Source organism: Panthera onca, chromosome D2 (genome assembly GCF_046562875.1).
Source record: "Panthera onca isolate mPanOnc1 chromosome D2, mPanOnc1 haplotype 2, whole genome shotgun sequence".
NCBI classification, from domain to species: Eukaryota; Metazoa; Chordata; class Mammalia; order Carnivora; family Felidae; genus Panthera; species Panthera onca.
Window position 1 is genome coordinate 62,541,353 of NC_138349.1, and position 25,155 is coordinate 62,566,507.

The 25,155-nt window shown below is 36.4% G+C and overlaps 1 protein-coding gene across 1 annotated transcript in view; it reads right to left on the reverse strand.

The window, feature by feature from the left end:
- REEP3 (receptor accessory protein 3) overlaps positions 1–25,155 on the reverse strand; it is a 97,558-nt gene that overhangs the window by 52,382 nt on the left and 20,021 nt on the right. The window contains exon 2 of the mRNA XM_060642652.3: positions 3,591–3,663. Within this exon, the coding sequence (XP_060498635.2) occupies positions 3,591–3,663 (73 nt within the window). The remainder of the gene's footprint in view (positions 1–3,590; positions 3,664–25,155) is intronic.

The following is a 25,155-nucleotide window of genomic DNA, read 5'->3' on the forward strand; positions in this document are numbered from 1 at the left end:
ATAATAATATTCAAACATTTTGTCAAAAGTAAATTTAGGTTTGGGCACCTGGGTGGCTCAGTGGGTTAAGTTTCCAACTCATGATTTTGGCTCAGGTCATGATCTCGAGGTTTGTGAGACTGAGCTCTGCGATGGGCCCAGCACAGAGCGTGGAACCTGCTTGGGATTCTCCCCCTCCGTCTGTCTTGTCCTCACTTGTGCAGGCACGTGCATGCACCCTCTCAAATTAATAAACTGAAAACAAAACAAAACAAAAAACCCAAAAAACAACTAAATTTAGGTTGGAAATAGTTACCTGCCAACCCTTTCAAAACCTAATTTCATCTTTAGCCGTTCTGATCATAGTTGATTTCGATATGTAAGAGTCCTGCCCTAAGTACTGGTTAAACAGCCTCATTGCCCTTCTTTGAAAATATCCTTATTTTTGTGGCTCCTGGAGGTCTACTTTGGAAGCACATCCACTGGCTGGTTGTGAAAACTGTTTTACAACCTAGAATCCTCACCTACTTTTGGTAGAAGAGACAGAATGAAATATTTGTAACAACATATCCAATCTGGTATGATTCCTGCCTTAATGTTCCATGTTACCCTGGGTAAGTCAATTTATTTCTCCGAGACTGTAACATCAAAACATTCTCCCTGACTTTATTTATTTATTTGTTTGTTTGTTTATTTATTTATTTATTTATTTATTTATTTATTTATTTATTTATTTATTTTTGAAGTGAGGACCAGTGAGATATTATGGTATGCAGAAAAATGTCTCCCTACCCCAAAGATGTCCATGTCCTACCTAATTCCTAAAACCTGTGAGTATGTTACATGGTAAAGGAGTAATCAGGCTGCAGATGGAATTCAGGTTGCTAATCAGCTGACCCTAAGATGCGGAGAAGATCGTGGGTTACTCAGGTGGTCCCAAGGTAACCATAAGCATTCCTGTAAGTGGAATTGGGAGGCAGAAGAGAGAACTAGAGGGATGGAAATGTGTGAAGTTTCAGCTCAACGTTTCTGGCTTTGAAGCTGAGGAATAGAACCATTAGCCAAGGATGCAGGCAGCCTGTAGAAGCTAGAAAAGGTAAGGTAAAAGATTTTCCCTTAGAGACTCCAGAAAGAGTACAGCCCTGTAAATCCATTTCAGATTTCTGTTCCCTAGGATGGTAAGAGAATAAATACATTTGGGTTGGTTTAAGCCAGTAAGTATTTGGCATTTTGTTATAGTAGCTATTGCAAACAATAATATATAAAAGTATTTTTGAAATTGGTAGGAAATCATATAAATGCAAATGTTTTAATATGATATCTCAGCTTGGTCTCTCTAGCAGCCTTGATGGCAGTCAACTTGGTCACCACGTCTTCCGAGTTGTAGCACATTTCCTTGTCAAAAGCAAATGCCCTGCCTTCTGTTTCAATGCCTTACCATTTTTGCTTTTAGCTTTTTCATTTGTGGAGAGTTGATTACCATGTAATTATCAAACCAATTGCCTTTCTACTTCCCTAGTTTTTCCATCAGTTTCAATAAGAATGTTACTGGATTCTCGTCCAAAGGTTATCTTTAACTTATGAAGTAGAATTAAAATTTCAGGGTTAGAACCATTCTTATTCATCCCAAATTTATAGAATAATACAGGAATAAAAATCTGAGTGTTTATTAAGGATTCAAACACAGAAACCCATGTTTTTAAGTCTCTAAAAGATAATACTAACAAAGTTAAAGTGACACATAGCAAGAAATGGATTGGGGTGCCTGGGTGGCTCAGTTGGATAAGTGTCTGACTTCAGCTCAGGTCATGATATCATGGTTCATGGGTTCGAGCCCCGTGTTGGGCTCTGTGCTGATAGCTCAGGGCCTGGATCCTGCTTCCGAGTCTGTGTATCCCTCCCTCTCCCTCTCTCTGCCCTTCTCCTGCTCATACTCTGTCTCTCTCTCTCTCCCAAAAAATAAACAAATATTAAAAAAAAATTAAAAAAATAAAGAAATGAATTAATATTTTATAATGGTTCTTAGGCTAATCCCTAAACACCATCTTTTCTGTTCTTAGTTTATAAATGACAGGCCTATTATAATTTATTATAACTTACATACTTTATTTATAGCTTTGTATATTTATTTATAATTTATTATACCTTCATATTTCTTACTGTTACCTCCTTTTTATTTTAGGGCATGGTATCTGTGTGCCCACTGATATCTTTGTATCACTAGAGCTTCTCATATAAACTTCATTTTCAATTTGTACTTATTTCTTTTCCCAACAAAATCACCCAGATTTGGAGGGAAGACAGGAGTATACCGTAAGCACAGAAATATACACAAAGACACACAGAGGCACACAAGTTCTTATCCTGGGTTTATAATACTTTATAGGTGAAAAAATGGGCACAAAGTTGAGAAAATTCACCCTGTGTTTAAACTGTAGAGCTAATCAGATTTAGAAAAAAAGATCTCCTTTAATAACAGTATGACAAACATTCCAAATGAGGAGGAATGTATTGGCTGGTAGAGTTGACCCTTGAACAACACAGGTTTGAACTGTGTAGGTCCATTTACCCATAAATTTGTTTTACAGGCCTATTAACGTATTTTCTCTTCCCTATGATTTTTCTTAACCTCTTTTCTCTACCTTACTTTTCTCTTTTCAATGTTTATTTTTGCAAGAGAGGTGGGGGAGGGTCAGAGAGAGAGGGAGACACAGAATCTGAAGCAGGCTCTAGGCTCCCAGCTGTCAGCACAGAGCCAGATGTGGGGCTTGAATGCAGGGACCACGAGGTCGTGACCTGAGATGAAGTCGGACGCTTATCTGACTGAGCCACCCAGGTGCCCCTCTAGTTTACTTTTAATATAGTACATAATACACATACATGTGTTTACCTTATGGGTAAGGCTTCTGATCAACAGTAGGCAATTAATAGTTAAGTTTTGGGGGAGTTAAAAATTATACTGCTGTCCGCCAGAGCCTGCTTGGATCCTCTGTCACCCTCTCTCTCTGCCCCTCCCCTGTTCACACACTCTCTCTTTCTCTCAAAAAATAAATAAACATTAAAAAAAAAAAATTATACTCAGATTTTCCACTGCAGGGGAGGGGGAGGTTGGTGGCTCTAACCCCTGTGCTGTTCAAGGGTCAACTGTAGAGTCTGATTTAAGAAGAAAAAAGACTGCTATTGTCAGCAGTGATAAGACATCTGTATACTTATATGAATTAAAAAGTGACAAACCAGTTATGAAAAAAGGAAAAGGTTTGGAGTAAGAAAGAACTGTGTTCTCTCTCAGTGTACCTATAAATTCACAAGGCTAAAAACCAGACAGCCCCCTAACTTCTTATACTGGAACTGAGACAAAATGAGTAAGAGATCCAATTACTCACTGGATCATACACTTATTTAAATACCAACTGACAGTGAACTTTTTTCGAAACTCCACTTTGGAATTGTATTCAAAATTATTTTTAAAAGACTAACTTCATTAAACTCATATTCATGTAATATTTTTAACCAAAAACAGTATCCCAGCTATTTCTAAAATAATGATTTTCTGGTCTTGTATATCACAGATACATTAAATTAGAATCAATCACTCATAAAACTATACTTACATATTCCTTCACGTTTTTTGTTTTCACAGCTTTGTACGAATAATATGCAGGATAAAGCATTCCAAACACCAACCTAAAAGTAAAAAGAATGAGAGACTAATCACATACAACAATGCTTTTGACAGCTCATGAAAATTTCACCTAATAGTAAAGCAGAAACTACATAGGGAATATGCAATAATATAAATTTGTGTAAATGCATATTTGTGCAGACTAAATCCGCTCAGAAAGCAAAGTAAAAATACTTTTGTAACGAAAAGAGGATTTCAATATTCTAGGTATAGTATCATGGGAAAATCACCTTTAAAAAAAATTTCTCTTTGTATACTTGAAACTAATAACACTGTTAATTATATTTGAATTTTATTTTTTAATTTTTACTTATTAAAAAAAATTTTTTTTAATGTTTATTCATTTTTTGATAGAGACAGACAGAGCGTGAGTGGGGGAGGGGCAGAGAGAGAGGGAGACACAGAATCCGAAGCAGGCTCCAGGCTCTGAGCTGTCAGAACAGAGCCCGACGTGGGGCTCGAACTCACGGACTGTGAGATCATGACCTGAGCTGAAGTCAGACGCCTAACTGACTGAGCCATCCAGGGGCCCCTATATTTGAATTTTAAAATAAAACCTTTTTCATCACAAAAAATATGATTCCTCGAACATTTGGAAAAGGTAGAAAATCACCAAAAATAAAAATTGTCCCAACTCTCCCAGATATAACTGCAGGCAACATTTTACTGTATGCAATCCTACTTTTTATCCACATGTAACATTCCCAAAATCTAAATATAACATGTATGTACACGCACAACCTGTAATACAAAAGTGTCCTTTACTCCATGATTTTGAGAAGCACTGGCTTCTAATTATCAATACTTGATATATTACAACATGCATTAAGATAGCTCTCTGTAAACATTTATAAAATACCTAAATCATTAACAGGATTTAATGCCATCTGTGAAGACTATTTCGCCAAATCCCAGACCCAACAGATATGTACAATCACACATAAAATGAAAGAATAGACATAGAGGTAGCATAACAGTATATATATGGTTTACAGTTGGCATTTTCATGTGACACATCATGGGATTTTTTTGCCCCCAAATATTCTATAGTGTGTATTCTTTTTTTTTTTTTAATTTTTAATTACATTTATTTATTTTTGAGAGACAGAGTGAGACAGAGCACGAGCAAGGGAGGAGCCAAGAGAGAGGGAGACACAGAATCTGAAGCAGGCTCCAGGCTCTGAGCTGTCAGCACAGAGCCCTATGCAGGGCTCGAACCCACAAACTGCGAGATCATGACCTGAGCCGAAGTCAGACTCTTAACCAACTGAGCCACTCAGGCACCCCTAAATTGTTTTGAATTTTAGAATGTGTCAGGATTAATCACTTTGCCTTTAGCATATTCTAGATTGTATTTTTTAAGGTAAGTGATTTCCAAAACAGGTATTTTCTCATATATAGTAAGGATTTGGTGCTAGTTTATACAACGCATATAGGTGCTTTACCTTTATTTTTTAACCTCTGTATTGAATAGAATCAGTCAAATGAATAAACACAATATCCCCTAACATCTCACTCTTGTAAGAGTAGAAAACAATAATGTATTTCAATTGGAAAACAGGAAAGGCTAAATGTCTTAGTAAACAGTGGGACAATTTTTTAAGGACCACCACTATTATAATTTATTACTGCTCTAATGTGAATATTACTGAGTAATTTATTACTAACATCTGTAATATTTTCTAGGTTTTTTTTTTTTTCTGGTTTATTTTCTTTAATATTGGGTCTTACTCTGGATGTTTGCGACATGGGAGGTCGGGCATAAAGCCAGAGTATGAGCACAGTGTATAAAATCATATAGTTTATTTTAAAAGGCCACCTACAAAATAAACTCATGGTTTATAAAGAAAGTGTTTGCTACAAATAAAATTCACTCATAAATTTGAATACCGTTTCAGTTCTGGAGGTAGGAAGAAATAGTTACTCATTTCCTCTTAATCTTATTTCTGACTAAAGAGGGAAAATTTTGCCAAAATACTCATGATACCCTTTCCTCCCACTAAGGTAAAGTTTTATATATGAACACTGGCTATATTGAAAATTCTGTACCTTTTTTTAAAAAGGAAATTTTATGAGAATGTAGTAATAGGGGTGGCCCTTATATCGTATTTCATATGTAGAAAATACCTGAAATAGCTATTTTCTGGACAGATATTCAGACATAAATCCATCATTCACCAAAACTGTCCTAGAGAAAGAAGAACAGTGTATTCAAAGACCAGTCTCTGAAGCAACAAGGAGTGCTCTTAGTACTAGAATAAAATCCTTAATTTTTTTTTTAATGTTTATTTATTTTTGAGACAGAGAGAGACAGAGCATGAATGGGGGAGGGTCAGAGAGAGAGGAAGACACAGAATCTGAAGCAGGCTCCAGGCTCTGAGCTCTCAGCACAGAGCCCGACGCGGGACTCAAACTCACGGACCTTAAGATCATGACCTGAGCCGAAGTTGGACGCTTAACCGACTGAGCCACCCAGGCGCCCCTAGAATAATATCCTTAATGCATAAAAGTTATCTGGATTTCATCAAATATTGATTAAAGCTTTTCCTTATTAAGGTTCTAAACACAGTTTACTGTAGAATTTTTAGAAGATGTAAAATAGTAAAAAAAATGACAAAAATCACTAAGTAATCCCATTACTGAATGAACCATCTTTTCTGTTAAATGCCATTCCAAATATTTATATGTATTTGTTATAATTTTTATCAAATGGTTTCAAGTTTGACCTATCATTCTCTTAAATGCTTTAAAAAACCTTCAAGTACCAATAAAATTTTAATAACAAAACTGGCCAAGGGATTAATTTACATCTTTATAAACAAGTCACAAAACACTAATTCCAAGGATTTAAACTTTATTGTCATTCTTTTAAGAAATCATGAAAAATGAAAACTACAGTATAGAAACAGAATAGTATTAATATAACTTCCCTATACCTATCATCTACTTTTAAGAATTACTAACATTGGGGTACCTGGGTGGCTCAGTAGGTTAAGTGTCCAACATTGGTTCAGGTCATGATCTCCCAGTTAGTGGGTTCAAGCCCCACATCAGGCTCTCTGCTGTCAGCACAGAGCCCACTTTGGATCTTCTGTCCCCTTCTCTTTCTCTCCCTCTCTCCCCTTCCCTGGCTTGCACTCTCTCTCAAAAATAAATAAACATTAAAAAAATAATTAAAAAAAATCTTTAACATTAATCCTTAGCATTTTGGCATTTTCCAGTTTTTTCTATGATCTCTTTAAAGAACATTATTTTAAAATATAATTAACATATTTAAAGACAATATTTTAGAAACAATATTTTATAACCTAATTAAAACATAATTTAAGCATAATTAACTGACATCTTAGGGCAGGATAAAAATCTATATACTCTTTCAGTAAATGTGATATTATAAGCCATTTTGTTACGTCTTTACATATCCTTAAAGAATGTCATTTAAAAAGTGCATGGTATGTATGGGGCACCTGCGTGGTTCAGTCAGTTAAGTGTCCGACTCTTCGTTTTTGGCTTAGGCCAGCATGCAGAGCCTGCTTGGGGTTTTCTCTCCCTCCCTCCCTCTTTCTCTCTCTTTCTCTGCCCCTCCCCTGCCAACATGTGCTCTCTCAAAATAAATACATAAACATAAAAAAACTACATGGTACGGGCGCTTGGGTGGGTCAGTTTGAGTGTCCTACTTCAGGTCAGGTCGTGATCTCACGGTTCATGGGTTCGAGCCAGGAGTCAGGCTCTGTGCTGATGGCTCAGAACCTGGAGCCTGCTTCGGATTCTGTGTCTCCCTCTCTCTCTGCCCCTACCCTGCTCACGCTCTGTCTCTGTCTCTCAAAAATAAATAAATGTAAAAAAAAAAAAAATTAAAAAAAAAAAGACATGGTATAATATTAACTCATACAGATGAAAATCATTTAAATCCTTTCCTATGTTTACTACTATTTTAATTAACGCTATGGTGAACCATCTTTCTATGACTACTAATAATTAATAATTATTGACATTTTATACTATGCAGGATAGTAAGCAGTTTCCATATATTACTGCACTTAATTCTCACAATAATACCCAGAGACCGGTACTATTTTCATACCTATTCTACAGATGTGAATACTGAGGCTGATACATTGTATTATTGTTTTTGTATGATTGTTCTAATCCATATCTTAGAAAAACACAGTTCATCTGCTGAAAAAAATGTCTACTGACTATCTATGTGACTTTTTTCTAAGCCTGTTAAAAATAGTCCTTGAATGAGTAATTTCCCCATAAGAATATAAATTGATGCTACTCTTCTAAAGAATAGTTTGGCCTAGTTATTCCATGTTAGGATGTCATTAGGAAATAAACACTAATTTTTAAATGTGGGTTTTGGAGAGTGCATGAGAGAGCCAGTAAACTTACAAGGTGTATGACATTAGTTTAACTTCTGTAACATTACTAAAAAAAAAAAAAAAATCCCCAAATATTATAGCTAATGATATTAACATTTCTGAACTATTTTAATTTCCTCTGAGATTGTCTTTAGATAATAAATTTCCTCTCTAATAACAAAAGAATTTGTTGTAGTTCATTAAAAGTAAGTGCAACAAGTAGCTCATTGCCAATAATAGGAACTACATGATACTAATGTGTAACAAGATAATGCTCCCACAGGAATTACGTGACAAATTCTCCTTATTTCACTGCTTTTAGAATCATACTCCCAAACAAACAAACAGTAATGATGATGTTCTATTAGATGAAAGAACTGAAAACAACTCAGACTGGAGATGAACTAAAATGGGATACCAAACATTAAATAGACAAAATAAACTACAGAGTCAAAAACCAGAATGATGATAAATGCACCAGGCTGTTAGCATGAGTTAGTCACAATTAACACAGATACCATATATACTCTCAAAAAGCGACACAGAATATAACACTCCAGGTCCTTATCGAAGATTGTAAACTGCATTTGTCTGCAATCCACTTTACAGAGACCGGTGAAATTTACGTAAGATAGCCTGCATAAGGATGGCAAACACACAGAAGTTTCTCTGCTGTTCTCCATTCCTGTAACCCAGACAGACTGTACTCCTTTCTGCTGACCCTGGTCTCAGAGTCCTCTTCAACACAGCACCATAAACTCACACCTACAAAGGACAGGAGCTGAGTAGACTTATTTGCCATGTTTTGTCAGCCTTGTTCTAAATCTTTATTCCTCTAGGAGGTGTCATTCCAAATTTGAATCAAGCTTGACCATCAGGTTACTGTTAAACCTCTCCTTTAAGGGAAAAGTCATTTCAACTGAGATGCTTTTTTTTTTTTTTTTTTTTTAAATTTTTTTTTTTTTCAACGTTTTTTTATTTATTTTTGGGACAGAGAGAGACAGAGCATGAACGGGGGAGGGGCAGAGAGAGAGGGAGACACAGAATCGGAAACAGGCTCCAGGCTCCGAGCCATCAGCCCAGAGCCTGACGCGGGGCTCGAACTCATGGACCGCGAGATCGTGACCTGGCTGAAGTCGGACGCTTAACCGACTGCGCCACCCAGGCGCCCCATTTTTTCTTTTTTTTTTTTTTTTTTAAATTTTTTTTTTGAGATGCTTTTTAATATTACATTCTTGGGGCGCCTATGTAGCTCAGTTGGCTGAGCATGTGACTTGGCTCAGGTCATGGTCTTGCAGTCTGTGAGTTCAAGCCCCACATCCGGCTCTGGGCTGACAGCTCAGAGCTTGGAGCTGGCTTTAGATTGTGTCTCCCTCTGTCTCTCCCCCTCCCCGGCTCGCACTCTGTTTCTCTCTCAAAAAAAACATTAAAAAAAATTAAGAACCTATTTTTATGGTTTTAAAATTTTTTTTCTTGAGGTATAGGAAACAGCCATATGAAACCCATGGCTATAAATACTAGAGGAATGTGTTAAGGGTATTGTCTATGAGTACCCCTCTACATGAAATTTCATGTATGTGATTTACTTTGGAATTCAGTAAATGCAATGCTTAGCATTCTAGGAGAATATGATGGTAAAAATATTATGCCCTCCCTCCCCCCAATCCCTGATTGCTAGGAAGCTCAGAAACAAAAAATCTGTTGTTCAACTCGATTATCAAGTATGGCGAACCTTAAGATTGGCATATTTGTATTTACAAATTCTGATTTCCGACTTTGCAATTTTTTTCTAGCAGTGAAACTCTTATTTTTCTTTGCATTTTAACATCTACATTTGGCAAAAGAGTTCTCAAATCATTCTGAAGAACATAAGAGCATGTAAATTAATAGGATATAATCATCACTGCGATGAAGCGCAAAATCAGCTCTAAGGTGCCAGAGAACCAAGAAAAACATTTTTAGTTTAGGAAGCTAGTGGCTGAGAACCATTAGTAGTTACTCAACTTAGACATACATCAGAATCACCCAGAGAGCTGCTGCTTTAATATTGTGTTTGTTGTTGCTCATAAATTTAACACCAGTAACTAATTTAAAGAACATAAGAATGAAAAAGCAAAGTAAAAGTCTTTTCCTGTTTTGAAACCACATAGTTCCCCAAAGATAGGCATGCAAATAGTTTCCTGTGTATCCTATGGTAAAGTAACTTAAATACATAAGACGTATTAAAAACCGACAGTAAATATTCAAACTACGCATTTTCCAATCATCTTAGTACATTTTACTATGTGGTCTTGAAGTTATTTACATCTATTCGTCTGTATGGTGGAAATGCTCATTGCACCATGTGTCTCTCCTCCCAGCTCCACATTCAGTGACCTCACATTGGTGGCTTGAAAAGGCTATTATTGTGGGGAGAATTCACATCAGGGAAATTAGCAAACGATATGAATCAGACCTTTTTCTCTCAGTTGGTAAGCATTACCAGCACACCACTGGATATGTGTTTTAGCCAAGGGAAACTACAGTATCTTTCCATCAGAAAAACCATGAAACACTGTATGTAGAGGGAATTCACCGAATTTACTGAAGTAAATAAAAGGCAGGCTATTATGGCAACCAAGTTTATAAAGGGTTTCATGCAAGACAGAGAAAAAGAAAAAAAAGTTTTCTGCCCTTTACCATAATTCACTTCAATTCTGTTTGACTATTAGATCTCTAATATTAACAAAGACTCTTGTGAATTTCCAAAATAGAATCTTAACTGATAAGGTATCCTAGAAACAGTATTTTTTAAAAAAATTTATTTTGAGGGAGAGAGAAAGTGCATGCACATGTGCACACGAGCAGGGGAGGGGCAGAAGGAGAGGCAGAGAGAATCCTAAGCAGTCTCCTAGGCTGTCAGTGCAGAGCTGGATGTGGGGCTCAATCTCATGACCGTGAGGTCATGACCTGAGCCAAATGACCTATGCCAGACACTTAAATGACTGAGCCACCCAGGCATCCCTCATTATGCTGCTGTTTAAAGCAGCCATCAAAGTTTGTGCATGATCACTGCCAGAATAATACACAACTCTGTTTTACACAAATTTTGAGAAAGATTTATTGCTAAGAATCTTGGCTAGTAGAGAATTCCCATTCAGTAAAACACAGTTAAGTGGCCATCAGGTAACTACAGCCCTGAAGAGAATTATGAAAATTACATAAAGAAAAAGTCAAACCCATGAGAAGAAAACCTCAGATCCTGAATTCTGTAACCAATGATACAAGTTTAAAACTGCCAAGGAGAGATAAAGACAGTAAAAATTCCTCTGAAAGACTTTATACATGTTTTAATTATAGTCATCAAGCACTAGGAAGCTTGGAATTTTCATGTTGTCAGAGCTAAACTTCTAATTTTACCCCAGAGCTTCTCATTTCTACTTTAAAAGGAAAGCTAAAGATAAACTAGGGGACAGAAATCAGTCCACAAGCAAATCAGACTTCATCTCCCCTAGCCACTCCCATCCCTTCCCACCACTAGAGCCTATTATGTGGTAGACCCAAACCAAAGAAAACTGTTTAAAAAGAATGCTGAACTCAGTACACTATAGAACCAAGGGCTGAAGACCCTTGAAGCACTCAAGTAACCTTGCATCCGGTGGGCAGAGTTCCACAGAATGTGGGGACTGTCATCTTGTAACTAAGTGAGCCAATCTCCAGCATTCCCCAGTTTACCAAGTGTAATTTTTCTGAGTGTCACTACAAGTAAACTCCAAGGTGGGGTAAGTATTATTCTATTTCTGCAGATGATAAATGTAAGGCTTGGAGATATTAAGGAAGTTCTGAATTAAGTACCCAGCAAGTGTCAAAGCCAAAACATAAGAAACACAAAACTTCTAATTTTAAGAGTTGTGCTCTTCCCTCCATAGCAAAATAAAACAAAAAAACCCACCAAAAATCAAAACAACTTCCTACTTCATGTAATCTATAACCCATAGCAAGCAGATCCCCAACATTAGTTGAATGAAGTCAGTATTCAGAAGTTACCTAAGAAATTGTGACCCATCAATATACTACTCTCATATATAGAAAGATTTCAGAGACACATTTCTTGGTTGTATACAAAGTCTACATGGAGGAATACCTGCATCTTTAGTTTAAATTTATAGGTTCTCCAATTTTTATCAAACTGGTTAGGTGACTATACTAGATGGGGTTAAGAATTACTCCTATGAGCTGACCAACCCCACTCTTATGTTAGCTGTTAATTCAAGAGGAACGGTTTTCTTTATTCAGCCTTTCAGCACAGGGTATGTTGAAACCCAAACTTAGCATTAGCTCCATCGACACTAATAACAAGAGTTCAGTTGTAATCTAAGGTTTTAAAAAAGCTTGCATTGAAGGAAAATCCCAAACCACTTTTGAAAATGTTGGGAAAATTTCCTTTTTAAAAATACATGCCTCAAAATGACTACGGAAATCCGTAAATGTGGATTCTCTCTTGTTCTGTGCAGTTCATTCAGCACTACATGACCATGAAGTGAACTTCCATGAATTGCACTCAGATCTAAAATTGCTGCCCAGTGGTGCCTGGGTGGCTCAGTCGGTTAAGTGTCCGACTCTTGATTTTGGCTCAAGTCATGATCTCATGGTCTTTAGATCAAGCTCTGTGTTAGTCTTCACACTGGGTGTGCAGCCCGCTTACGATTCTCTCTCCTTCTCCCTCTCTCCCTCCCCTGTTCACGTCTTCTCTCTCAAAAAAATAAAATAAAAAATAAAATTGTGGCCAAGTCCTCCCTTTGGACACTTTGTGTAGCTTGGACTGCACAGCAGTCAACTATGGTCACCTCACAGATGCACATGACAACTCTTCTAGGTTCCACCCACCCTAAGGTGAATTTAATATTCTGCTTTAAAATAATCTTTTAATTCCTCTCCATTACACAAAAACAGGTATCACTGATGGCATCCTATGTGCCAGGTACTGTCTTCTAGCACTAAAGATACATCTGTGAACTCCCCATTGCTTTTTAATTAAAACTAAGTTTGCAGTGATTTGGAAATCAAAACATTCTAGTATGTTTGTTTGTTTTGTTTTAAGTAGGCTCAACATAGGACTAGAACTCACGACCCTGAGATCAAGACCTAAGCTGGGATCAAACGTCGGACATTTAACCAACTAAGCCACCCAGGTGCCCAAAACATTCTATTTTTATATTTCTTAAACCACTTCATTTCATTCATCCAAATCTTTCCAGTACTTCCAGTATCTCCAACTCAGTGATTTTTTTTTTTCCTCATGCCTTTCCCTAGAGCTAGAATACCTCCTTTTTCATAAGCATCCTACATGTTACTATTTCTCATTAATGAGGTTGCATGGTTTGGTCTCCCTATTTTGTATAGTGAATGAGTAACAGGAATTTTTATGTTCTGGTCATTTTTGTAATTTAAACATGAAAGAATTAAATAGTCTTTATATTCTCTTCTCTTGAGATAGTCAACTGATTAGAGGATGTCTAAGTACTTTCTTTGTATAAGAAAATTAGAGGGGGAACTTTATACTATCTTGGACAACTCACTAGCAGAAAAAGGAAGCAAACATGTGCTGCAAGAACTACACCACCACCTAATTTAATTCTGATGTCAGTAAGACAGCACAAAACCAGCATGCTGGCTGGTTGGTACTACCAAGCCCTCTGCCTCTTATGAAACATCATTCATTGTTTCATGAGAAGCAGTTTTAGATGACCCTACTCCTGTTTTTGAGAAATAGTATAGTCTCTACCAATTGTGACTTTGCTTTTTGCTCCTTAAAAAAAAACAAAAAAACATATGTGTGTGTGTATACACATGCACACACACACACACACACACACACACACACAAATGATTAAACAAAGGGCAATTGATCTATCAATTCTAAAGAAAGCGGCGTTAAAATTCCTCTTCATCAGAGGACTGCTGTATGTTAAAGGGACTAAAGAGAAATGACAATTAAGTGCAGTGTGTAATCTTTGATTGGATTCTGGATTAAGAACAACAGTGCAGGGACACCTGGGTGGCTCGGTCATTTAAGAGTCTGACTCTTGATCTCAGTTCTGGTCTTGATCTCAGGGTCAGGAGTTCAAGCCCTGCGTTTTTGTTTTTGTTTTTCAAACAAACAAACAAACAAGCAAACAAACAACTGTGCAGCTACATAAGGCATTATCAGGACAATGTCGGCAGTTTGAATATGAACTGTACTTTTGGTGTTAATATCTCATCAATGTTACATTTTTGGGAGGATATTAGTCTTGAAGCTATATAAGAATGCCCTTGTTTAGAGACATAATAATCAGGGCTGAATGTCACAATGTCTTCAACTTTCTAAAAATTTTTAATTTTAATAGAGATTTAGATTTACAGAAAAATTGTGATAATAGTACAGACAGTTCCCATATATCACAATGCAGTTTCCCCATTAAAATCTTACCTTAGAATGGAACATTTGCACAACAGTGAACCATTAACAATGCATTAGTATTAATTAAAGTTCATACTTTATTCAGATTTGCTCAGTTTCTACATATATCTATTCTAGGATTCCATCTGGGATCCCACCCATTTACCACATTACATTTGATCAGGTCTTCCTGGGCTCCTTAGAAAGTTTCTCAAGCTTTTCTTATTTTTGATGCCTTGACAGTTTTGAGGAGTACTGGTCAAATATTTTTTAGAATGACCCTCAATTGGGACTCTTCCTTTGTTTTTTGTCAGGATTGGATTGGGGATAAGGGTTTCTGGGGGGTTTATCACAAACATGATACGCCATCTTCATTACATATCAAGAGTATGTACAATCAGCATGACTTAATCATTTATGATGTTAACCTTGATCACTTGATTGCAGCAGTATTTTTCAGGACAGTTATAACCATCCCCCACCCCCAACCCCCTCCAAAATCCTGCCCCACTTCCCATACCATACGTTTGGGAAGAAAGTCACTATTTAAATCCTGTGCTCGTTGAGTGGCAAGTTATGTTCCACCACCTTGAGAGCAGAGCATCTATATACACTCTTTGGAATTCCCCTGTGTGGGAGATTTTTCTATTTTCCTCCATTCATTTATTCAATCATTATTTATATCACTATGACTCACAGATATTTATTGTACATTTTGGGTTCTATTACACTACTGCTTTATTGTGATGCTCAAATTGTTCTAGATTTGGTCATTGGGATCTCTTTCAGTTGGCTCCTATGTCCCTTTAACATACCATCATTGTTCTTATTTTTATCTTTTTTGAGCACTTTGCTACTTTCTGGCACTGCAAGATAGTCCAGGCTTATCTTGTCAATACTTTTTGCCGCATTCCTAGAATCAGCTATTTTGCCAAGGAGCCCTGGTTCCTTCTATTGGAAAATGTATCTGAAACCAAGATCTGAGTGGTGGGTGTGCTCGCTACTACTAAAGTATTCCTGATTCTAGGCCCTCCTTTGTTTACTTTATATCTTAACCAATATTTTTCTAGTATGTTGTCTTTTGATTTTGTTTATGAATTTTGCTAATATGAACATGGGTATTTGTGAACCCTGGTAATAAGTTTGCGTTGGTGTTAGATTAGCTTTTCTTCTATTTTTAGTTCGCTCATAGTTTAATTTCTTATGGTGGGGGGAATGGGCAGTAAATCCCTGGTGACTTCATTATTCCTCACAAAAATGAATCCTGGGTTTGGGGCTGATGTCACCAGCTCAGAGGAATACCAAATCTTCCGCTGGGGATTTTATCTTCACCAACTGGAAGCCACATCAGTAACAGTCTCTGTCTCACCTAACAACACTACTAGCAGGAGACAATTCACAGACTCTGGACATGGGATTTTTAGCTGTGCCACAGAACCTAGGGCTTTACGATTTAACACAGGGCACCCCCCCAAAAGGCACAGATGCTATCCAGCCTAGTGACTTCTGAGAAAGCGACTAACCTTAAGAACTTAACAAGAACACAATTTCCAGGTCTGTTGTGTGTTCATCCCCACTGCTGACACGAGGTACAATCCCACAGTCATCATACTTCGAGTTTACATATTCAAGTTAATTTCAGTCCACTTTGTATTTCCCTCTAGACTATGGATGAAATCAATGTATTATCCTCGTATGCCCATATAATCCAGTACCACTGAATTTAAATTCCACATGAAATTCTTCAGGGAAAAAAAAAAACCTTTTAAAATACTTATTTTACTCCATAAATTATAATGATAGTGATATTCTTTTGTAAAGTTGAAGAACTTACAAAACATTTTATATTAAGCTGCTATGAAAAAGTCTTTCTATATTGCTAGTCTGGAGTGGTTCAGCTCACTTGGCCTGTCCAGGTTTGGTATCAAGATAGTATTTTTTTTTTTAATGTTTAATTCCCCCCCCCCCTTCTTTTTTTTAAATTGAGGAGTAATTTACCTATACCATAATAGTTTCAGATGTACAACATAACAATTTGATACCTGTATATATTGCAAAATGATCACAGTAAGTCTAATACCACTCAGAGTTATAAAAATTTTTTCGTATGATGAAAATTTTTAAGACCTACTCTCAGTAACTTTCAAACATGCAATACAGTATTATTAACTATAGTCAGCATGCTGTATATTATATCCTCATGTCTTACTTATAACTGGAAGACTGTACCCTTCAACCCCCTTTACCCATTTCTACAATGGATTTTTGACTCCTCTTTCCCCTCCATCCAACCTGTAACCCAGTCCTGTTGGTTTTTCCTTGGTGAGAGTCCAAGGTACATCTTTTCTATGTGCAAACTGGGAGTGGTCAGCCATACCCTTAGGCTCATGCATCTCTGACTTATTGGATAATTTCCCAAAACGTGCCTCTGGCTCCACTGTCAGATCAGTCTTCCTAATATACCTGCTGTACTTCCTTGCTTGAAGACTTCAATAGCTGGCCTCCTTATCCCCTTGCCCACCAGCCTCTGAAGGGACTCATTAGAACAATTAGAACTCATTAGAACCACTGCCTTATATAAATCACATGTTCCCACATGGTTTCCTAAATACACCTCTTGTATTTCTACTTCAACCTGGGAGAGTGTGTGCATGCCTCCCTCCGTCATCTTTTTTCTCCACAAGGTCCTCCTGTCGCTTACGTGTCACCATCCATTCCAACAGTGAGAAACAGTTAATTCCAGTATGCATGTGTAATGGTTTCAAAATTGTTAACTCACACTTTGATTGGATACAACTTTATCAACTAGAGGACAGTGCCATTTATAGTTCTTTTTTACTGGAGTCTTAGATAAGCCTTCAATTATTTCCCAAGTTACTTAGATCGGCACTTTTTCCCTCTACTCTCTTCAACCAAAGCTGTTTAATACATTCATATAGTTCGATTATTTTGTCACATTTAATTTCCCATCCTGATTCCTCAGTCTCCTAAAATGACATTTTAAAATTTGTATATAAAGATTTACTCTTTGTGCTGTAAAGTTGTAGGAGTTTTGACAAATGTGTAATGTCGTTTATGCACCATCATAGTATCCTACACAACAGTTTTGCTGCCCTATTAAAACCCTTGAGAATCCTCTATTTAACACTCCCCTTAATGCCTGACAATCACTGTTGTCTAAAATCTCCATAGTTTTGCTTTTTCCAGAATGTCATACAAATGGAATCATACAGTATTTAGCCTTTACAGACTTGCCTCCTTCATTTAAAATTCACCCACGTCTTTGTGTGGCCCTGATAAACTCTTATCTTTTTATCATTGTAGTGTTCTATTGTATGGATATACCAGTGTGTTTATCCATTCACTAGGAGCTAGCAAAGGACATCTTGGTTGCTTCCAGTGTTTGGTAGGTTATGAGCATTCTTCTACGAACATTCACATATAGGTTTTTGTGTGGACCTAAGTTTGGTTCAGTTGGATGATTATGTATGAGCATTATTGAGAGATTCTATGGTAAGATTATGTTCAGCTTTTTAATAGCCAAACCGTCTTCCAAAGTGACTGTACCACCTTGCATTCCCACTAGCAATGAATGGGAGCTTTGTTTTGCATCCTTGCCAGCAATTGGTGCTGTTAACTTTTATGATTTTAGATATTCTAATAGGTGTGTACTGGTATCTCATTGTTTTAGTTTCCATTTCCCTAATGACATATGGGATGTGGTATGACTTTTCGTATGTGCAATTGCCATCGGTATCTCTTCTTCTGGTGAGGTGTCTGTTCAGTTCTTTTGCCCATTTTTAATTTAGGTTATTTATTTCCTTGTTAAGTTTTAAGTGTTCCTTGCATACATTTTCTCTCAGTCTGTGGCTTATCTTTTTATTCTTTTAACAGTCCTCAGCAGAGCAGGTTTTTAGTCCAATTTATTTTTTTTTTTTCTTTCACGGACCATGCTTTTGGTGTTGAATCTAAAAATTCATCAAACCCAAGGTCACCTAGATTTTCTCTTATATTTTCTTTTGGAGGTTTTATAAAAGTTTTGCATTTTACATTCAGGTCTGTGATCCATTTTTGAAGTCATTTTTGTGGAAGGCACAAGGTCTTTCTTTAGCTATATATATATATATATATATATATATATATATACACACACACACACACACACACACACACACACACACACATTATATATATTGCACAAGGACATCTAATTGGTACAGTACCATTGTCGAAGCAACAAAAGTAGTAACAAAAACTTGTTGCTCTTGGGGGAAGAGGAAGAGATACAGAAATTATGACAAACTTAACAATAAGTGATTCTAGGTGAAGCGTAAATGGATGTTCCTTCTACTTGTTCACATTTTCCATAGCTTTAACATTTTTCTATAAAACTAGTGAAATAATTTTACAAAGAAGGTAGGGAAGAATAAAATGCATTTTAGAAGAATTTTCATTAAGTTCTTTGTCTCTCAAAAGGTTAAGTTTCAGTTATATAAAAGATTGTAATTATGTACAAAACTGGATAACCTAAAACTGAATTAACAAACTACCATATTCCCAGAGAAGAATATAAAAGAGGAACAGCAGCCACTAAAGACAGAAATAGTTAAAATATTCTATATTGAAAAATTCCTACCCTAACTGTGGATTCATCTATTCTTATAGTTTGGTTAATTTTTGCTTAAATACATCCTCTTGTAAATATGTAACTAGATTTGTTATGCTGTCTAAAATCTTTCAACTAGAATTATCAGTTTATACACATTTATTGTAACTTTGAAATATTTATGCTTAAATCTAACATCTTATTCTGTACTATTTTTTCTACTTGTGTTCTTTTTCTTCTTTCTATGGAATGATTGAGACCTAGTCCTCTAGTCCTTGGTTTCTAGCGTTATGGTATTAGACTGCCTACACTGGGTGTTGTTTCTGATCCCAATATGCCCCATGAGAACAGGAAAACCACTCAAGGTCATCAGGTTACAGGAAATGCCCCTAGGTAAATGCTAGCTCCTTTGTGCTCTCTTTGTCTTGCTGGGCTACCAGCCTGTAAGCAGTGTATACTTCCTAGTGACCTCAGTGGTGTATTATTTTTTTTCTTTTCAATAACTCCAAAGGCATTTCTTTTGATTGTTAGAGGAGATCACCATCAGACATTTCTAATTTCCAGCCATTATATAAAACAATACTATTTTCTTTACATAATATTGATTGGTTGTAAAGCTTTTGATTGATTATATTGCTAGCTAGTATTTTCATTTTATTTATAAGAATACTCAGGACTTTAATAGCTTTCATCACTGGTACATTTGAAAACATGTCATAAAATATTTCATCAAGCCGTTTTTCATGTTTTCAATTCCAGGGCCCATCACAGTTACATTTTTGTCCACCAGACTGCTCAAAATGAAACCCTAAACTTCTGTTTATATTTAAATTTTCAGAGGATTTGCTCTGAAAAGGAGAATCGGAACATTCCATAAGAAGAAAAGAAATCAGTCTTTTATCAAGCACTTCTGGGGCTGGAAGACATAGCTGAGAGATGGGAGTTCCTTATATCTGATGTGAAATATGTAAATTAATCACCTAAACTGCTTATACCTGACAGTACCTAACATTATTTGATGCTTATGGTAAAAGAGCTTAAAATAGTAGTCTCATGTTCAGGGATATACTTTTTTTTCCCCCTTGAAATGTACAACCATTCAAATTTTTGGCCAAATTTGAACAATCTTAATTTTTATTCAATCCAAAAAATTTAATAGTACAAAAAAAAAAAAAAAAAAACACCACTTGGGAGCTCTAATTCTTTCCCCAAAGATATATAAAGAGGATGGAAATGTGGTTCAGCATTACATAATGTTGCCACCCACTCTAGGAACAGAAATGAGTGCCTAGCAACAGGAAAGGGTCATCTCAGGAGAGTGCTGATTGCTCATTGGAGCATTCTAAACACAGATGCTTTTCTATCCTTATCACTTCCAGTCCCTGCTAAACACACGCTGGTTACCTTGGATCCCAGGGCCCTCTCATGAAAACCTTCCTCCTATGACCATCAATAACTGACACTCATGGCAACCTCTGCCTTTAGGTTACATTCTTAAAAAAAAGGACAAAATAAATTTTGAAACATTATAAGAAAATATGCATTTTGTGTACAGAATAGTCTCTGCATTCTTCTTTCTCAGTGATATTTCCTTTAAGATATGAAATGTTAGTTTTCATGTTGGTATTTGTCTTGCCTAGCCCCTCATACCCACAGGTTTGGACAGCAAGGCCAAAGCACCCAACTCATAATAATGAGGTTAGGCATGAGTGTGTCTAATATTGCAGGTGCTTATGTTAGGAGAACTCTTCTTAAGACTGTAATCTCATGTTCAAGAATTGGTTTTTATTTTCTTTAAACAGCCATTTAAGTTTTAGATTAAATTTGAACAGTCTCAATTCCTATTCAATTCTAAAGATTTAGTAATACAAATAAAGACCCAAGAAGCTAGATTTTTTTTTTTTCCTGAAAGATATATGAAAAGGATAGAAATGTGGTTCAGTATTACATAATTTTGCCACTACTCCAGAAAGAGAAGGGAGGGCACCTTTACTCATGTTTATTGCCTATTTGCATGTGTTCCCACCCCCTCTTTTGGTGTGAAGTCCCTTGTCCATTTTCCTTTATGTAGTCTGAATAGGAGCCATTTGTTGTGTTTTATAAATATTTTCTCCCAGTCTGCCTTTTTCTCCACTCTCTTAATGGTCTATTTTGATGAAAAGTATTTTAGTCTGTTTCAATTTATCATTCTTGGTCTTTTCCTTTATGACTAATGCTTTTTGTGCCCTCTTTGTTTGCTTTTCCTTATTTCAAAATCATAAAGATATTTTTCTATATTATTTTCTAGAAACTTTTACTTTTTACCTGTAATGATATTAGAATTTTTGTGTGTGATCTGAGTTTGGGGCTATGATTAAATGGACTTATGATATCCAATTGGCATAGGACTGCTCTGTGGTGCCACCTCTGTCACAAAATAAGCATCCACATATGTATGGGACTCTTTCTAGATCCTACGGTCTTTCATTGGCCTATTTGTCTATCCTTGCCCCAGTATCACATTGTCTTAATTACTGTAACTTTGTAATCTTCATATCTAAATAACTCATCCCACCAGTAGTAGCTGATCAAATACGTCATCCCACTATTTTTGCTCTTCTAGTTCAACATTGTCTTGGCTACCCTCGGACCTTTGCATTTCCATCTATGTTTTAGAGATAAGTTGTCAATTCTCTTCTCTAGGTCTACATACTCCTTAAGTGAACTCCATTTCATGACAGCATCCATAGCCAATCTGTCAAACAGTCCCCTGGGTTATATCCTTAAAACTAAATCTAGAATCTGATGACTGCTACCAACCCGGTCCAAGTAACCACCCATCTCTCACTGATTTATTAACATAGCCTCCTAATGGATTTCCATACTTCCACCCTTACTCCTTTACAGTCTGTTTATCATGGCAGAGAAATCTTTTAGAATAGGATCTGATAATGTCACTCTTATACTCTTAACCCTCCAATGGCTTCCCACCTCCCTCAGAGTAAATTCCCATGTCCTTAACAATGGCCTACATCTCTTGCTGCAGTACTGCTCTGCCCTACCACACTGACTTTCTTTTGCTGAGCACAAGTCTACCTTGGAGCTTGTACTGAGTTAACTCCCTTCCTGAGAAGCTCTTCCCCAGGATCTGCAAGGCTAATGTCTTCACGTCCTTCAAGTCTTTGCTCAAATAAATGTCAACTACTCACCGAAGCTTTCCCTAGCTACCCTAATTAAAAATTCCAAGTCACCCCGAGAGTAAATGGAAACTCTATTCCAACAAGATGCTTTATCTTTTAACAGAAACATAACATAATAAATTATGTCCCTTAATAAATGTAAGCAATTTAAAAAGGAAAGTTTTAGGGTTTTTTTTTAAGTAGCGCTTTCAATATTCCTTGTATTTGTTAAAAATAAGACAGTCATGGAAATTAACCTAATGATGAAAACTACCACAAAGCAGCAGAAGGTAGTTCCTTCTGCTGGCCATTGATCCCATGGCTCTTTTGTTACTTAGTTTTAAATTTTAGTGTGTGGAGAAAGGACTAGGTAAATCAAATAGCCTTTGCTTTAATGGCATTTGACTAAACTCTAATGCATATAAGGAGAATTGGGAAGGTTTCTCAAAATCTTAAGGTGTTAAGAGTATTTTTATTTCTAGAGCAGTTTTCCCAAATGCTACTTTTAAAATTTACGATGTAATACCTGCTCTATACTCAGTATATATAATATATATGCAAGTATGAAGTCAAACGATGCATGTGAATCCAACCCCAGATTAAAATGAGAGCAGTGCCTGTAACATCCCATCTACCTCTGCATGCCTCCCCTGTCCAGAGTGCTCTGACGACCCTTTGTTCCACACCTTGCAGTTACTGCTGCTCTTGCTCAAGCTTATCATTCCTTTCCCTCTCTAAACCTGTTCTTCCTCATGTTTTCCATCTCACAAAATGGTGATGCATCGCACTCAAATAACCCGAGCCAGACACCTGCAATTCCTTCCTCCTCATCGTTTTTGTCAAATTCCACCCCCGAATCTCTCTCATGTCTGTTCCCATGTCCCAAACACTTACTTCAGCCTTAATTCTGATCCTTTTTAATTTTCGTGGGGACCACCTGGCCTCCTCACTTTCCCCAGGCTTCCTGTTCAAACCTTTCACTGCTTTTCCTTCCTTTCTCAATCAAGAAACAGCTTCTCATCACGCTATTAGAAGTTAGACTGAATTGATCTTAGGCTTCTGACTTCTCTAATCTCATCGCTGGCAGCTCTGTGCTCCAATACTTTTGAACTACCTGCTTTGCTGTTCCCTAAGACAGTCATGTCACTTTGTTCCTATGTCTTGGCATACTTTCCCTCTCTGATTGGGAGCTCTTCTCAAGAAGGATCACTTCAGAGAGGGAATTGGAAAGCTATTTCCTCTCAGAGTATTTCCTTGCCTCCTCTAGGTGAGGAAGCCTTCCTCCCTGTTCTCACAGCATCTTGTATGTAGTTGATGTGATTACTAGCAGTGTGGCTTTTGGTAAGTTATTAACTTTTCTGTTCCTGTTTGCTTTTCTGTAAGATATGATTTAACAGAGACTACCTTGTTTGTATTAAATACCTTAAGCCATGTAACAATGCCAGGCATGTGATACACAGTTGACAAATATCAATTATTACTGTCCCACAACAATATGTTCATGGACTTACCCATCTGCTGTCTGTGTGTTTAGCATTCTTCAGGATATATTTAGCTCTTCATCCTCAAAGCCTAGAACACTCTGATACATGATAGGTACTCAATAAATACTTGCACAAAGTATAACACAAAAACAAAAACTCTTTCCCCTACTGTACACAAAAAGGGAGAATGGAATAGTTTTGTATGCATAGTTTGAAAGACAAATATTGCCCAAGCTGAGGCCAGAAAAAGTGACAAAAGAAATGGACACAGTGCTATTCAAACTGACGGTTCTACAATTTTCTTTTATGGCCTTTAAAAATATATGCAGTGGCTACTTCAGATTAGAAAATATGACGGCAGTAGCATCTTTTTCTAGTGGGTTAAGTATAATTACCACTTAGTTAAACATACGTATCAGCAATTCTAATTCTCAATTTGACACATGTGATTTATCCTAATTTATTAAAACATAAATTAAAAACACAGTGAGAAGTCTACTTTCCTTCGGTAGCAGAAGTCTCAATGTTGACATACATATACAAATGGCCATATTTCCCAATATTATTATATTCATTTGGAGTGCTGGTTTTCCTCATTTCTGATTCATCCTTATTTTGTGGAGAGCACTTATGCTCAACTTGTTTAAAATGTATTTGCTTCATTAAAAAAAAACTTCTTTTCACAGAATGTTTTTGTTATTGGTTGATGGCCAAAGATTTACTATTTATTTATTTCCTTCATATGTTTTTAGTTTCCATAGAAGCACACTGAACTATAAGTATGAACATAGCTTTTTCTCGGGGAAGGGATATAAAAAAGAGGAAGGACAGATTCCGAAAATTTCTTTTTAAAGCACATACACACACATATCAGCTGCAGAGAAACAAGGTTCACAAAATGAATACTCCAAGCATTGTATGCTAGAAATAGTATCGTAAATTGTGTGCCCGAATTTGTCACTCTGAAAAAAAAACACTTCTAGAAAATTATATTCTTTCCCACCCAAATGTTTAAACCTGTTAAGTAAGGTTGTTTCAGTAAAGATTTATTCTCTAACAATCAAAGCAATGTTTTTAATAAGCGAAAAATTAAGCTACTTACACTAGTATGAGTCATAATCACATAAGAATTGACAAATTATCTATTTTCCTCTTTACTTGAATCAGTTTTTCTTTCTTATTGACCAAAAAGAGGCAACTTCATGAATTGTCCTAGAACCTGAGTCAGCTTATGATAAAGACAAAAAGCATGGTTTGCATACGGGGGAAAAAATGTGAGTTAAATACTTAAAGATGACACCTGTAAATTTTGTTATTCTACCACTAAATTTAAGGCATTAGGTCTACTAACTAGTACTAGAAAAAAACTTTAATGCACCAGAATCCTTCTAATACATGAAATCATTTTAAAAATTAATTCTAATCAAAAGCAATTGCCATGGGATCATAACATTAGAAAGC